The sequence below is a fragment of the Oryzias latipes genome, chromosome 5 (assembly GCF_002234675.1).
Source record: "Oryzias latipes chromosome 5, ASM223467v1".
NCBI classification, from domain to species: domain Eukaryota; kingdom Metazoa; phylum Chordata; class Actinopteri; order Beloniformes; family Adrianichthyidae; genus Oryzias; species Oryzias latipes.
Window position 1 is genome coordinate 30,380,834 of NC_019863.2, and position 17,195 is coordinate 30,398,028.

At 44.3% G+C, this 17,195-nt stretch overlaps 1 protein-coding gene across 4 annotated transcripts in view; it reads left to right on the top strand.

Moving 5' to 3' along the window:
* Positions 1 to 17,195, top strand: part of LOC101175150 (plexin-A1) — a 187,179-nt gene that overhangs the window by 83,527 nt on the left and 86,457 nt on the right. For all 4 annotated transcript variants that reach the window (XM_011475605.3, XM_011475607.3, XM_011475606.3 and 1 more), the window contains exon 4: positions 2,593 to 2,733. In XM_011475605.3, coding sequence (XP_011473907.1) covers positions 2,593 to 2,733 — 141 coding nt within the window. The remainder of the gene's footprint in view (positions 1 to 2,592; positions 2,734 to 17,195) is intronic.

The following is a 17,195-nucleotide window of genomic DNA, read 5'->3' on the forward strand; positions in this document are numbered from 1 at the left end:
CACTTCGACACATGGGCGTGCAAGGCGGGAATCGAACCTGCAATCTTACGATCATGAGTCGACCGCCCCTACCGCTGCACCACGGCCGCCCCATATTAGTGGTCAAGGAGTAGGAAGGGAATTCTGACATAAACTTGCTCTCAGTGCATTTTTTTTGTTTGTTTTTTATATCTTTTTAACGTATTCTTAATCAAATTTTTCGTGGTTGGAGTGAATTCTGAAATATTTTTTGTGATTTCTGTGCATCAAAGAAAACCTGTCATAACAAACAGATGAAAATAAACGGATTATTGGAAAGATATTTAACAGTTTGCCTTTTTCAGGAAACGCATTCAGTGCAGGTAAACCTTCTCACATTCTTCCCTTCTCTTTGCATCAGCCACCATTTTTCCTTATTTTTGTTGTTCGTTCTAAAATAAATAAATAAATAAAAGTGGAAAATTCGGTGTGCCCCGGTGTGTTGGTGTTGTGCATTTGCACTTCTAGATGCGAGCCATCAGTGTGAATGAAATGCATCCTTTGTTTACGGGCCCATTATCTAGATAATAAGGTCCATATTTCCTCTCATCTCCAGTGCTTTATCACAGCCTTATGAGCTCTTTCAGTCTATCTGTGGATCTCTGTGCCTCTCAGACACTCACCAGCAGAGAGACCGATAATGGGATTGTTGTCCCTGCTTTCTTTTGGTGTGATTGTAAATAAATTCTTCCATCACAAGCAGGGTGTATTTTTTGGCTTCCAGCTGTGTGCCTCTTCTGCACGCACTTATCAGCCTGCACACAGTATCAGCATGCAGATGTGTCTCTGTTATCATCCATTTCTGTGTGAGGATCATTTTCTTTGTCCTCACTTCCTGCTGCCCCCCCCCCCCCCCCCCATGCGTCACCGCGGCCTGATGTCACCGGCGCTCCGTAATGAAGAGCCGACACTTGCCCTCCCCACCGTCGCTCTGCACCTTTCATTTGCCGCTGAGATGACTTTGGCTCACAGCCGTCCTCCATCTCCTTTATCTTGCATCTGCACAGCTCCATTCCACACCTGGACAAATTCTTAGCAGAAAAATCCAACTGGAGCCTTTTTGCACGAGTTAGTGGAAGCCGACTTCCGGGGCCTCGATGGCAGCACCGCCTGGATACGTTAGCCGGCACAGAGCCACACTGCTGTGGTAAATAAAAAATTTGATGGTAGTTTTATTTTTAAACGCCTTCTTGTGAAACCCTGAGTAGGTATCTCTGCTTTACAGTCACGATAACACCTTTATCCTGTCAATGGTTCCCCTCTCCAAGCATCCAGCTCTCTAATCATGTCTGTGCTCTCAATAATTATACAATTAAAAATACTACGGATAATGCAGGCTTTCACTTAAGCCCTTTTCACGGCTCTCTAAAAACAGACGCTTTAAACCTTCCTCCAGAATTCATCTTCCTTTCTTTCCTTCTTTGAATGCTTCCTACCTCTCTGAAAATGAAAAAAAGAAGCAGGTTCCTGCAGATGCAACCCGTCTTCCTGCAGGAGGAAGATATGTACACTTATGTGTGTGGAAGCTGCTATATGAAAAAGTTCATCATTTCAGTTCATCATTTTATTGCATTTAAATGTGCAGCATATTTAGAGTCGCATAAAAAAGATCTGTTTGGTGCATAAAAAACTGGATGTATTTACAACTTTGTTTATTCGGATGTTAAGCAATGAGTTCAGCCTGAGTTATTTAACCAAGCGGGCGCGGTGGCTTTGTTTGTAAAGCGCCGTTCTCCCACCGAGGCACAGCAAAGTGCTTTATGGAGACTGAACAAACTCATGACTGTATTAAAACAAGAAAATACTCCGATATGAAACGTGAAGAAGGGGGTGAGGACAGGTATGAAGCAGCCTGAGTGCAGAGGGTGCAGCAAGTCAAACAACGGCAACATTAGTTGGGGGCCATGTGACCCGATGAGGAAATTGGGTCCCTCTCCGATCATCTTTTGATGTTGTTGTTTTTAGCCAAAATCCACAAATCGGTGTCATTTTCTAGGACATAGTTTCTGCAGAGCGGCAGGAGTTCATTAGAAATTCACCTCTGAATTGTGGACGGGCACCCCCCCCCCCCCTCCCCCACCCGCTTGCTGAGAGCTCTCTGTTTCTGTACATTTGTCTGCAGGTGGATGCATCAGAATGGAGCGCAGCAGAGAGCTTGTGGCTCGCCCAGCGTCATTCCTACGTTGCAAATAAGATCTTTATCAAACTGCGTCTTTTTTTTTGGTCTGCTCCAGATTCACAACCATTTGACTAAATAAATACTCAGAAAAACAAGTTTTAAAGTTACTATTTGTCCTCCATCATCAGAAAAATGCCTCAAAAACATAATTTTCACATGAGTGGGTTTTTATAGAAACCCCTCTTGATTGTGATCCTGCAGAGTTTATCACCTGATCAGACACACATTTTAATAGATGCTAGATTTGACTTTGTTTCATTCATTTTTAAAAGTCATCTATTATTCCAATACTTTATATTAATGCTGTTTATTCTTTGCCACTTAGGTTTGAAGCAATCCAAACAGATGTGTGCTGAAATATCTAAATGAGGGTTTTTCTGCTTGTCTTCCTGTAGATTCTGGTGAACTCTGTGAACTCAAACCGCTCGGCGGTTCTGTATGAGAAGGTGACCGTCAGCGAGGGAGGAAGTCCCTTACTGAGAGACATGCTGTTCAGCCCCGACCTGCAGCACATCTACACCCTGACCGACAGACAGGTGAGTTCCCCGTAAAACCGCATGGACGTTCTGCTGTGATGGGCAGGCGCTTCTTCGAAACGTCTCATGTGCGTGCTGTCCTCAACGCCATCCAGTCGTCACGCCGCACACTCCTCCTGGAATTAGTCGCCCGCATTTGCACGTGTCGCGCATTTCCAGCGTGACCGGTCAATGAAGACGTTCCACGCCGGGGGTGTTGCAGGTTGCGTGTTCGTGCGGTCATTACCAGCCTCTCCGCTGGTGAAGGTTGTTCCACTTTGATAGGAAGATGCAGGAGGAGGTGGGGGGAGCATATCGCTCCCCTGGCCCAGCTGCTCCCCTCGTTTTTCTGTCTCATTAGTGCGCTGAGTGAAGGAAGCAGAGATGGGCGTCCAAAAAGGGTTGTTTCATTAAAAAGCTTCAGATTCATGTCTCTGAGAGCTTTCTTGAGTGCACAGTCTGAAGTTGGAAGCAAAAACTTTGCAGTTGAAGCAGCGATTGCTCTTTTGTAACCTATGAATAAGATGGAATCATTCACATTTGGGGTAAAGGTGTCAACAGTGAGCCTCAGGGTAAAATGATCACAAACGTTTAGAGTTTTCATGTCTCCAGGTTTAGGGATTTTTTTTATTTAAAAGGTTGTTTCTTCAACCGAGTTAGCTAATGACGGGCTGCTAGTGCTTAGGGCTCTTGCCTCTCAGTGAGAAGGTTCGGGTTCAACTCCCAGCTGGGTTCTTTCTGTCTAGAGCTTTCATGATGTCCTTGAGCATGTGTGGGTTTTCTCCAGGTACTCCCGTTTCCCAAAATCATGCCGATACATTTACTAATAATTCAGCTAGCCTGATCAAGAGTGGGGAAACTCAGATTTGATGTTGTTTAAGTACATCGCTATTAATCCAAATTCGATAGAAGAAACGTTTTCTAAGAGGTCATTTGAACAGAAATGGTTCTTTTGAAGACTCTGCACTTCCATGTTTACCTGTACTTATCCTTCCAATAATTCCAAACTCTAACAGGTTTTCACCAGCTTTTACCTTCTTAAATTGTCATTTTGGTTGCCCAAATTTGTCTGAATTGTTTTTTTCTGGGATTCCGTGTTGCATCAGGTGAGAAATGTAGAAAAAGGTAAACTCTCATTTAGTTTGGTCTGCGTCTTTAGTTCCAACATCTGCTCTCAGAAACAACAAGTTCATGGAGAAAACCTGCATCTCTGGTTCTCTAACTAGCAGACATTGATGAGGATGGCAGGGACCACGGGGCCCTCCCCATCTCTTCTGCACACACGTTCTCCCGCCCCCTCCCACTCCACTTCATCTCACCGTATATTTGATCCCCATTACTGGGTCGCCAGCTTGGGTTAAGTAGAATGGGGTGCTGATGTTGCCAGACCTCCAGGCTAAACCCCCTTTCCAGCACTAATGGCTGGAGGGGGCAATTCCCTTCATTCACCCTCCTCCCTAGCTTCATCCTTATCCTCTGTCCTCCATCTATCCCTGCATGTGCCCCAATCCATCTATACTTTTTTAAATCCACACTCAGCTGATACCCCCCCCCCCCCCCCCCCGCACGTGTACACGCACACACACACACACGCCAGTGTTTCCATTTAAACCCAAATTGAGCCCTCCCCTCTCAAATGCCTTCTGCTGATCCCATTCCCATATTTTTAATTATCTCTTCATATTGCTGCAGTGCCCACCCACCCACTCTTGACACACACTTGCACGCGCAGACAGACACACACACACAGTTCCTCTTAAAAAATAATATGAAAAGTTGTAGAATGGAGAAACTGGATAAGGCGAAAGGGGTTGTGCTTGGAAGCAGTCGATTTTTAACGACACTGCAGCACACACTCCTGCATTCTGCGTTTGTGTGTGTCTTTGTGTGTCCTCACGTTCATGTGTGTAGCTGCTTGCCTGTGGGGCTCTCCCAGACAAGCCAAGCACATTAAGGTGTCAGTGGACATATCCACTGATGCATAGCTCACAACAACTTCCCCACCCTTCCACTCATCCACACACACACACATTGATGCAGTTGGGGGGCAAAGCTCTATGATTTATGACTCGCTTGATTCCAGCAATATTCATCACTGTCATTATTATCAATAGAGAATATGACAGCAGGAGCGGACGGCCTGCTGAGTCTGTGTTTGATGAGACGGTGTGTTATTACATGAATTTTTTTCTGACTGCAGAAGCTGCATGGCTCTGCTTCCTTCCCTGCATGCATGTTGGTTGTTTATCACGTCTGCAGATTTGCTTGTACGTCTCTGCGCAGGCAAACTAGCTGTGCAGAACGGTCCATCTGCACAAATCTAAAATTTCTTGTATCTTGGGGGGAGGGGGGGGGGTCCTATTTTGGAATGGTTTTTTTTTTTTGTGCAGGAATTGTTGATTTGCTTTTTCTAAAACCTTTAATTTATGTAGAAGTCCCACGGTTTGGATCACGTGGTTTTGGCTTCTCCGTCTTCTCTCAGGTGTAACGGTCAGAAAAGCCGTGGCTTCGTTTGTCAGCACATCCGCCGTCCGTTCTGTGTGACGCAACCGCTTTGCCTCAAATCAGCCACACAAATCTCAGATGACGGCTATTGCGTTTGATGGTGCTTCAGCGTGCAGCTCTGGCCTAATTGCTGGAAGCATGAATATTTAGCAGCTTTCATTTGGAGACAGAACGAGCATTTTGGAAACAGTAGAAATGGGAATTATGTATTTTGTGCCCATGCTTGAGACGGCCTTTGTTCAAGTGATGAGGATGGCCCTTTAAGTGTCACTGTCTGCATATTTCAGTCCCCGCCTGTTTACATTCTGACACATGACAGTGGTATTTTCAGAGACGCTCATGTGCATTTCATATGTCACAAAGACTGTCATCCCTCCGGTAGTCATGCTTATGCATTTGCACCGCGTCTTACAAGCTGGTTGGCCACAGAACCGGCAATGGTGGTCTTTGTGTGTCTGGAACTCAGAACACGACCTTATCAAGTGATGTTTAGCTGTTGGGCTTTGGTCAGACATCAGCCTCCTGTTTGTGTTGATCAGTGTACCACCGGTTTACGATAGCAAACACATTAGCATCGACTGACATCAACATAAGCAGCTGTTGCACCGGCGGAGACTGACATTCGAGGGAATTAGATGGTTAATCAATCAGTTCTCAGTCGCCTGGAGATTCTTTTTCCGCGGTTTATTAAAGTCTTGAAGAAAAATCCTCGGGCACTTAAGTGATGTTAACTGAGAAGAAAGGAAGACAGGTACTTTGATTTACCATCTATTTTCTCAGCTTTTCTTCATGGAGCAGGGACTCTGAAAACACAGCCTCTTCATTTAGATTTATGAGCTCTCCGGTTTCAGTTTCTGTTGGACTTCAATGCTCATGTGTCCTAAACTGCACACCCTTTGAGCAAAGAGGTGGTCATTGTTATGTAAATGTTAATAGACCTGGCGCAGTGAGGCGAAGACAAGAGTACAGTGGCTCGTAAGGGAGGGGGGTGCCTGTATCGGTGGCGTATAGCCGTGTAGGTATATGGCACTCCATCACAATAGTTCAAACCATTACAGAGCCCTCCTCAACACAAGGCTGAGCTCTTACCATGTGTGTTTAACAATAGGGCATGTCATCCGCCGCTGCACACCTCTATATGGAGCTGAATGCTTTCAGAGCCCATCGCTTGTTCCTTTTTCACCACAAAGGAAAACGCCAGGAAGGCTTTATTATCTGCAGAAAGCCTGATCAAAAGTAACTAATGCTCACTTTGGAAAGGGATAATGTCACCTTTGGCTAAATTCATACTTGAATGTTGGAAAAATGTTTCAAAAGACCAACATTTCTCCATCCAGATCACAGGTTGGCTGGATTGAGCAGAGTTATCGGTTTCATCTCAAGTGAAGTCGCATCAAAAATAGGAATGAAAAGTTTCCAGGGGGCAGTTATTCTGTCTGACATGAAAGAAGACTCCGGAATGAGGAAAGACCAAAAATGAAGGTTCATGGAGGGAAGGAGGACATGAAGGGGATTGGTGTAAAAGAGAACAATGTAGAGGATGGAGGATTTACTGTGGCAAGCCCTGAAGAGAAGAAGAGAAGTACTCATAGTAGTTCTTTGGAAGGACCTATGCTAAAGCTTGAGCTTTGTTTTGGAGCGAAGTCTTTAGTCAGATTCACCCATACGGGGGTTTAATGGGTTCTGCTGGTTTTTGGGTTGTCAGGTCCGTGGACGTTTGCGTCTCACCTACGTCATCCATATGTTCGCTATGATCTCGTAGTGATAGAAAAATTAGTGTACGAGCATTTTCATTCTATGGACTCACCAAGATGTCGACGACTTTGGCGGTTCTGGCGGTTCACCTGTGTGCCCCTTACAGGTTTTTTGCCCACAGTTCCACCCTTAATGTCAGTTGTGAGTACACACCGGGCAAGTGATGCACATTTAAAAACATGCTGAATGCAGGTTCTTGAATGAGCTTTAAGCAGACTGTGGACGTTGGAAGAGGCTTGGTGCAAAATGGTAAGGCGCTCCAAATCTTGCTCCAGGCTTTTTCTTTCACAGCTCTATTTGGATCTATGAAAGACCTGATCTCATAGAATTCCAGCCGAGCACAAACCGCAATTATTAATTTCTGCTTCATGATCACTTTTCTAAATGGTTGACACTTCCGTGAATTAAAAAGAATGCTAAGTTGGACAGATCCATGGATGATTTGACCTGATTGATCAAAGTTCTACTGGTTTAACTTCCAACGCGTGCTTCTAGGCTACCTTTTTTATACGTAGAGCCCAAAAACTGACTTAAAAATTGCATAGCGACACGTGAATGCAAGAGTTTTGGATGCGGAAGTCCAAAACATGCATGTACGTGCGTTTACGTAGACTTTTCACTGGATGTGGTGATCTGGACATGCGTCGCCATACGTAGCTTTAGGCCTAAGGAATAGATCGATTCTGATCGGGTAACAATTAACTAAACATTTTTTGTAGTTCTTGTCCTCTTTTCCTTAGTTTAGCTGAAGAAGAAAAACTCTTTTTAATTCCTCTGAAGAAGAGGTCGACCAATCACTGCACAGGAAGGAACAGTCACTTATCCCATCTTCTTTTTCTCTTAATTGTGTTCTTCACAAAAGTGCGCTCAGACACTTGTCCTGTGCGAGATGCTATCAGTCTTAATGGAAGTCTAGCTGCCACTAAATAGGTCTGCCTTTCTCTCATCTTTCTCCGTTTGACTCAGTCTTCTCCCTGAGGATGGGGTGATGGAGGAGGCTGATACAGTTAGGGGAGGGTTGGAGATGGATAGGAAGGGTAATGGTTTCTCGCTCTCCCCCTCTTCTCTCTTTTCTTCTTAATCACCATCAATTGGCCGTACAGCTGGTCGTCCTGTTGCTTGACAGTGATTGGAGCAGAAGGATGCGACTCTGACCCAAGGTCATGCAATGAAGCCAATCAAACGCCACTGGGGCTCATGACGCCGCTCACAGACGGACTGTACTGCGCCTCGTGCGTGAACCAGGCGCCACACTGAGCAGAACAATGAAGCGCCGTCCTCGCTTGAGAGCACAGGGATTGTTAGGAATTTAAATCAAACTTCTTTTCAGATTCACGTACAGCAGGTTTGTCAGACCCCCTGGTGAAGCAACAAACGGGGCGGGAATTGTTGAAGCCGTTTGTCGACCAGTGTTTGATTGTCAGACGTTAGAGAAGAGAGGAATGGGATGCACAGAAATTACAAGTATTCCATTTTCACCAGTAAAGATTGGAGGAGAAAAGGCTTTTGAGAAGCAACAGCATCTTCTCAGGAGACTCCACTCTTCAAGTGGAATGGCTCACTTCAGAAATTGAAAGCATGAAGCTTGACAGATCCTGTTGAGCTGCTTTATTGGGAAATACAGGATACAAGAGGGTTTGGGGCTTGACCGATTCTGCAGACCTGGAATTTAAAAGTCCACCCCTGTTATGCATCATGTCCATGTAATTAGGGTTCCATGTTTGTTTCACAGTGATTGTGGCAGTATAGGGGATCTTCTATTGCATTAACATAAATGTAGACCACAGTTCTACAGTTTTCTGCTGCTTAAAGCCTTTTGAGTTTTACTGCTCTCTACACATGAATCTGAACTGCAAATGTTTACAAGAGAAAATAGAGAACAGTAGTTCTGTTTTTCTCCTGTTAAACGTGTGAGTCCCTCCACACCAACTATTCAGTATCAGCCATTAGGTCCTACATAGACTGAATAATTGAATCAGCTATGGGATATTAAAACCCATCTCTGTTATGAACTACTTGTAATTTTGTGAAGCCATTGGGATATGCAGAGATCTTTTAGGTTTCCATGCTTTTAAGTTTGACGTTAGTTTCCAAATCTGCACAAAGAAAGGTTGTTGGATGTGGGGGCGAGATCCAAAAATACCACAGAACGTCTGCTCATGATCTGAAACATAAATCCTAGCCCAGTAATGTTTGCACTCATGCAACAGAGGAATGTATACAAGATCCCTAACAACTAGGATGAGGTTCAGATAAGAGCTGGTTGATGGTTACTGTAGGTAAATAAGAAAACAACGTAAATATGACATGCTCCAGAAAAGGTTGCTAGTTACCCGCAGCTGCATGCAACAAACAAGAACTTTGTATTGTAGAAAGAAGGAGTTCCACTGAAACGAGTTAGAATCACTTCAAATTAAATTCTATACAGCCCAATAAGAAGTTCTTTTGTTAGTTCTTAGTGAAGGGTTTGTATTTTTTGAGTTTTTATTTAACCTAATTGCAATTTTTTTTGATTACAGTAAAAAAATAAACTATTCTAATGAGTGGAATCGATTCATTTTAGAAAATGTGAACAAAATTAGAATCTTAGTATACGTTGATCCATCTTAATAAATCCTTAAAAAATCCTAAACGAACACTTATTCTTAGAACATCTGTTTCCAAAAGATAACAATGAATGCCAGTCTAAGCTTTTGATTACCATCCTTAACATTGTACCAAAAATTACAGTAAAAATTGAGATTTTTTATAGTCTTAAATCAAGTTTTTCTATTGTTAAGGGCATGGAGCAAATTGATTTGGACTCATTTTATTAATATTTTTGTCATTTCTAGATCCTAGCTCTTAATGAAACGACAAATTCTCAAAAGTCTGGAAAGGTGTAAAGCAAAGAGAAGTTAAAATAACCTGGTAAAATATATCAAACATTTAAAAATAATTTTTGAAATCTGCAAATATCAAATAGTTTGCAGTGACAAAACCTGTAATCTGTGTTGAAAAATTGATTGGAGAAGATTTAGCAGCTTTAGAATCTCTGTACAATCTTGCAGTTGTGAAAAAAAGTGTAATGTTTCCTCGCTAAAATGCTATGTATTCTGCAACCTGATTGGCTTTAGAATATTGTCAATAATTTACCTCCATGCCACTTCTGTTCAGAATCAGCTTCCAAAGATGAAATCCTTTGTTTTCATTCCATAAACAGAAGGTTTGAACTTTGAGATTTTAAACAAGAGAGAAAAGTGTTTATATTTGAATGTCTGTCTGAATAAAGTGGAGAACATGTGCAGTTAGGGGTTTTACAGGCTCAAACCAAAGCAGAGGAACGGAGCTGGAAAGATCTGCATCAACGTTGTTATTTTTAAATATTGAAATGCAGATATTCAGGCTGAGCAGAAAAGTCCACATTGGGCCTGAAAGCGTGTGACGGGCGCGTCGGGAGCCTGTGTACCCGCTGATGGAAATGCCAGCCGTGTGGCTCCTCACTTCTCACAGAGTCCATTTACTAAAGTGACAGAGTCATTTACCAGGCGGACGCTCTCTCCCTTCCACACTTAATTAGAAGAGCCCAAGGCCTCTCCACCTTAGCAGGCCACATTTACCTCTTTCTGCCTTTTTTCTGCCTCTGCATCGCCTTTGCTCCACTCCTCTGTTTTCTGTTTTATTGACTTCCTCCATCATTTGTCCCCGTCTCCGTTTTCATCTTTGCGTCCTCATTCTGCTTCTGAGGGACAGCTTATAATGAACAAATGGCCACACAGACTTGGGAGTATATTGACCTGTTGTTTGAGACTAGCTCCTTTTGGAGGAGAAAATGAGAATGTCCATGTGAGGAGGAGGGTGATGAAGAGCATTGAGGTCCCACATCCTTCTTTTTTTAAAGTTGTTTTTCTTACTTTCTACTTTTTTTTTGGTTCCCCTCTCTGCTCTTTCGTTGCAGACTGTGCTTTTTTAGTCTGAATTAATCATCACGATTTCTCCTCTGATGGCAGCACAAACAGTTTCAAAAGGAGGCTGAGATCTTTTGCTGCTTGATGTCTCTTATGGTGTTGAAAGATTCTGTTTTTTTCTCCTCATTTGAAGGAGCTTTCCATTCATCTAAAGCCGTCTGCATTCCATCCTGCAGAACTTCCTGATGGGCCCAACGTGCATCTACGATCCCTGGAAAATGTTTTTCACTTGTGGTTCCTTCAGAGAAATTGTCAAATGCTGCCAAACTCACAAAACGCACACGGCAACACACGACAAAGACGCTGCCCGCCGTGTCTCGTGTTGTCGCAGTGTGTGCAGATGAAAAGATCCAAACTGTATTTCAGAGATAAGATCAACATCAAGCAGATGGGAACTTGTATCAGAAAATACGACAACAAAAGTGCACAAAATAGACGATATGAGAGATAGGAATATATTGAGACTGGCGGAGTAGATAAGTAACACCTTCAGAGCTTTAAATCTGAGAAAACAGGAAATCACAGATACTGTAACTTCACAGTCTTTCTGTGATGCTCGTCTTCAGTCCTCTGTTGCTCTCCTTGCTGTTCAGTACCAAACTGTGCCAGTCTTGTTTGCTTCCAAATTGCCAATCCATCGACACCTCAAGCCTACCCTGGTTTGTCATTGATCTGTTAAGCTCCTTACAATCATGTCAATGCACAGAAACTAACCCAGCCTTCACCATCACACAAACTCCCATAATGCCTCACTCACAGGGAGGCACATACTTTTACGGACAAAGTTTAGTTCAGTAAAACAAAAAAAAACTGGGTTAGGTTTTGGAGCAACAATCACACCCTGACAAGCAGCGTCCAGTTTAGTTTGTCAATTTGAATTACTTCTTACGTTCGTTTCTGTGTCATCCTGGAGCTTTTACTGGCAGTATAGCTATTGATTTTTTATTTTTTGCCTTGGACAAGGCTCTTTGCTGCCAACCCTAATTAGACCAGTAGAAGTTGTAAACTGACTGATGGTTCCTGAAATTTCTGCCTTTAACGTGGAAAGGCTTGGCACCGTAGTGGTTGGTCTTCATCCATAATTCTGTCCTGACAGCTTCTGATTTGTCTTATATTTGTTGATTAACAAAAATGTCGAAGTTTTGGATCTATCTAACTTGAGCTGCGTCTCCAAAGGTTTGGCTGTTCTGATCGGGTCATTTGAGTCACAAGCCAACTCTTCAAACCAAAAGTGAGAGTAGGAAGGTTTTGCTTTTGGGCTCAAGTCCTTCTTCACCTCAACAGCTGCTGCAGCTTTCAGCCTGTCTGTCTCATGCTCCATCCTTCCATCACTCCTGGACAAGCCCCCAAGATACTTATGCCACATCCACGTCGGGGTCAGAAGAGTGCGTTCAAGTGATCGCTTTCAATGAAAGGTCTGTGTAAATGCGTGTATATGTGCGTGCCTTGGGCTTCCGTGTTTAAAAAATCTTGCATTCACCGTTCGCTATGCAAGTTATGAAGTCCATTTTCGTTATCTGCACACAAAACATGCGGCGATTGCGCTATGACTCCAAGTCTTTCGCATATCGAAATAGAGCTATGAAAGAAAAAGCCTTTAGATTATCACATGTGCTAGTTTAGGGTAGCGACAGACCTGTGTAAACGTCATATTCTAAAAACTAAACATGGATCTATTTGTCTGCTAGTGGACGATTTAGAATTGGAAGAAAGCGTGATTTTGGCCCGCCCATGGTAGTATCTGCATCTTAATACAGGATAACCCTCTACTATCAAAAAAATGTCTTGAGATGGTGATTCACGCTTTTACTTTTTCCCGTTTGGACTATTGTAACGCGCTCTAACATGCCTTTCACAGCAGAGTGTGTATCAACTCTAGCTAGTCCAAAATGCTGCTGCCAGACTCCTAACCAAAACCAGAATGAGAGACCATACCACTCCAGTTTTAGCGTCTTTGCACTGGCTCCCAGTCCTTTTTAGAATAGATTTTAAGATTTTAATGATTGCATTTAAAGCACTCTGTGGACTGGCCCCTAAATAAGTAGCTGATCTTCTCGTTCCATATGTACATGGTCGCAATCTTTAGATCTTCTGCAAAAAGCCTTTTAACAACCCCACAATCTAGATTGCAGACCAGGGGAGACGGGGCCTTAAGGGGGCTGTAAGAGCCCCAACACTCTGGAACAGCCTCCTTGAAGAGATCAGGCTCGCTGAGTCCCTACCAGTATTTAAATCGCTTTTAAAAACCTACCTCTATAGGAATGCTTTTAAGGATTTTACTGGTTCTTAAATTTAAACATATGATTTTATTGATTTCATCGATTTGATTGATTTTACTGATTGTACTGATTTTTTTTATTTTAGCCGCTGTTTCGTGTGTATGCTGGGTTTTATTTCTACGTACTTTAAATTGTTTTTAATCCGGATTTTGTCTTATATTAATTGTACAGCACTTTGTAATCTGGATTTCGAAAAGTGCGATATAAATAAAGTTTATTATTAGTATTATTATTATAAGTCCAAGCTTTTTCAAACATCAATCCGTGTATAAATTCTTTAATAAATGTCCTCCATTAGGAGAAAAATGCCACAAGAACATGTCAAGACCAAAAATACAATTTTCTTTGGAGTGGGTCATTAAATTGTGAACAGAACTGGTGACAAAGGGCATCCCTGCAGAGGTCCAGCATGCACAGGGAACACGTTCCATTTACCGATAAAACAAACCAGCGTTCTGCTTTGGCTATACGGGGAGCAGTCACTAATATTTGCAAACGATCAGATCGCTGCAAATAAACACGTCTTTTGCTTCTTTGTCAAACCTAACGGGTTAAAGTTCGTCTCTTTGTAGTCTGAGCTTCATCATCAAGCCTTTAAAAGGTTTTTCTACAGCAGGGTGTTACTAATTTATGACTCAAAAGGTTCAAGGCACATCTAAACATAACTAAACCTAAACAATGATTTGTCATTGATGGCAGCCAGACAGCATAACTTAAGGAGGAGGTATTCCTGTGGCAGAAATATCTGCTTCATCCCCTCCTCCCCCACTTCAACTGTAGACTCGCTGTGTTTGAACGTTTAAAAAAAGAAAGAGAGCCCACAACATGGCCGATCCTTTTATGTCTTTAAATTTTACAACCAATGAAAAGAGACGATGAAAGCTTTACGGTTCCTCTGGGCTTTGGGGGCGACCGTTGCAAAGCCTGTTAGCTGGACGTTTAAAGGCAGGTGACGGGGCTCTATTATACAGATTGGAGAAGAAACGTGAAAGTTTAAAACCAAAAGGAGATGTCATAGTGCTGCAAACACAGTCAACGTGATGGAGGGGGGGGCAATAGGAGAATGAGGCAGTCAGGAGATCAGAACAACAGAGCCAGATGCTGTTGTAAATGAGGAGTAGGCAGGAGAAAGGAGATGGGGGACCTGCTTTATAAGGTCATTTAAAGGAGTAATGTGGCACATTGTGTGGAATTGGCTTTCATTTAAAGAGCCATCGAGAGAGGCAGGAGGGGGGAGGGGGGGAGGAAGTTAGTCTGTGGTTATGCAGTATCCCCAGTATTGGATCAACTTGCAGATAATGATACTTCCATAGCCCCGAGTAACACAACCGTGATGCTGTAGGGCCTAAGTCCACGTTAGAGGTTTTGGGGCTCTGCCTCCCTACAGCCTGCAGAGCATCTCCTCTGCTTTGTAGCTCCGCCTCCCCACAGCCTGCAGAGCATCTCCACCGCTTTGTGGCTCCGCCTCCCCACAGCCTGCAGAGCATCTCCACTGCTTTGTGGCTCCGCCTCCCCACAGCCTGCAGAGCATCTCCACCGCTTTGTGGCTCCGCCTCCCCACAGCCTGCAGAGCATCTCCACCGCTTTGTGGCTCCGCCTCCCCACAGCCTGCAGAGCATCTCCACCGCTTTGTGGCTCCGCCTCCCCAAAGCCTATAAAACATCTCTGCCGCTTTGTGGCTCCGCCCCCCCACAGCCTGCAGAGCATCTTCGCCGCTTTGTGGCTCCGCCTCCCCACAGCCTGCATAGCATCTCCGCCGCTTTGTGGCTCCGCCCCCCCACAGCCTGCAGAGCATCTTCACCGCTTTGTGGCTCCACCTCCCCACAGTCTGCAGAGCATCTCCGCCGCTTTGTGGCTCCGCCTCCCTACAGTCTGCAGAGCATGTCCACCGCTTTGGGGCTCCGCCTCCCCACAACCTGCAGAGCATCTCCACTGCTTTGGGGCTCCGCCTCCCCACAGCCTGCAGAGCATCTCTGCCGCTTTGTGGCTCCGCCCCCCCACAGCCTGCAGAGCATCTCCACTGCTTTGGGGCTCCGCCTCCCCACAACCTGCAGAGCATCTCCACTGCTTTGGGGCTCCGCCACCCCACAGCCTGCAGAGCATCTCTGCCGCTTTGTGGCTCCGCCCCCCCACAGCCTGCAGAGCATCTCCACTGCTTTGGGGCTCCGCCTCCCCACAACCTGCAGAGCATCTCCACTGCTTTGGGGCTCCGCCTCCCCACAGCCTGCAGAACATCTTCACCGCTTTGTGGCTCCGCCTCCCCACAGTCTGCAGAGCATCTCCACCGCTTTGTGGCTCCGCCTCACCAATGTCTGCAGGGTCCAAGTCAGTCATTACACAGGGGCGATTATACCAACTCAACAAGGACTTACAATTTTAGCATGATTTATGTTCGCCAGGGTCCTTAATCACAGTCATAATGATTTATGCCAAAGACATCAAAAACGGGTTGGCATCTGTGATGATACTGGAAACACAGATTTCCTCCCCGTCCATCCATTTTCCATTTTTATGCTGTTAAATCAAAGTATATAGAAGAGATTGGACTGGATGGCCTCCCGCCTCATCCTCACATCCATCATCTGTTCCTTCATTCACACCCCTTTTCTTCCTCACCTATCCTTTTAAAATCAAATACACTCCGTTGCCTTATTCTATTTCAGCACTTCTTTCGGCGAGAACGAGACCCGCGCCGGCTTTGACAGTAACGCATAGCCGCCGTCTGCCACCATGTCCCATCTACTCAGAGCAATGTCCTTGCCATTTCACCCCGTGTGTGTCTTCAATTACACTCTTCCTCTATTCATCCATCCAGCCTGCACTTCCAGTAGATGACCCCCTCCCTCAGTCATTTGCATCATTTCATCTGTCTTTTTTCTCTGGGCTTGAAGCCAGCCTAAAAAGCTACTGTACTGAGTTCTGTATTGGCTTCAGGCTGCAGAACCAACTGCTTATTTCTGCCCATAAACGATTGAATGGATGAGGTGCTGTTGGAAGGATGATGATTGTGGTCAAGGATTGGGAGCACAGAGTTTAAAGAAAGTCAGCAGATATTTACGTTAGGGAAAAGAACATGAGTGACAGCGGTGTGGTGGTTTACGACGGCAGCAGCTGTTTGTATCAGGTCTCCTTAAAGCCTGAGGAGCTTCAGAGCACTGAGGATCTATGAGTTGACGTCCAATTGAGGCTCTCTCTTTTAGCCTAATGTTACATACTCACTGGACATGTGACACGGATTCCTGAATGCACTTTTAGCTTGGTGTTTACACTGGACTGTCACTACCCGGTGTTAGCGTATGTACTTAAGGTTAGAAGAGGCTTGGTGCGAAATGTCAAAGTGCTGCAAAACTGTTGAACTTTGCGCCAGGCTTTCTCTTTCACAGCTCTATTCCGATAGATGAAAGATTTAAGATTCCAGGCGGGCACAAACTGCAATTATTGATCTCTCCTCCATGATCAATTTTCAAACGGTTGGTACTGAAATTGAGAAGGATGCTAACCATACGTCACTATCAGATCCGAGTCCCTGATTGCTCAAAGTTCAATGGGTTTAACTTTCAATGCGCGTTTCTTGGCCATGCGTTTTGTATGTAGAGCCCAAAAACGGACTTGAAAACGTAAGTAAGAAAGTGTGAGCATGAGAGTTTTGAATGCAGAAGTGCGTCTACATAGACTTTTCTTTGGAAGTGGCCGCTTTAATGCGTGTTTCTGAGCCTGGTGTGAATGTAACATAACACATCTGAGCTACATTGCTTTTGTTTGCCTGTTTTTTATTTCACAGCTCTTGTTGAAAAACACTTTCATGTCCGATCTTGATAAAGATCCATAGGAAAGTCTCAGTAAAAAACGTCACCTTGAGTTCCGAGCAGTCCACAAGGGCAAGTGGATGCATGCTTACTCTCTCACACACACAGAAACCTTCACGTCCTGAAAACGGGGAGAACGTGTCCCCTGAGCTTTGGGCCCGTTGGTGAGGAAAAGTTGGATCTGGCGCTGA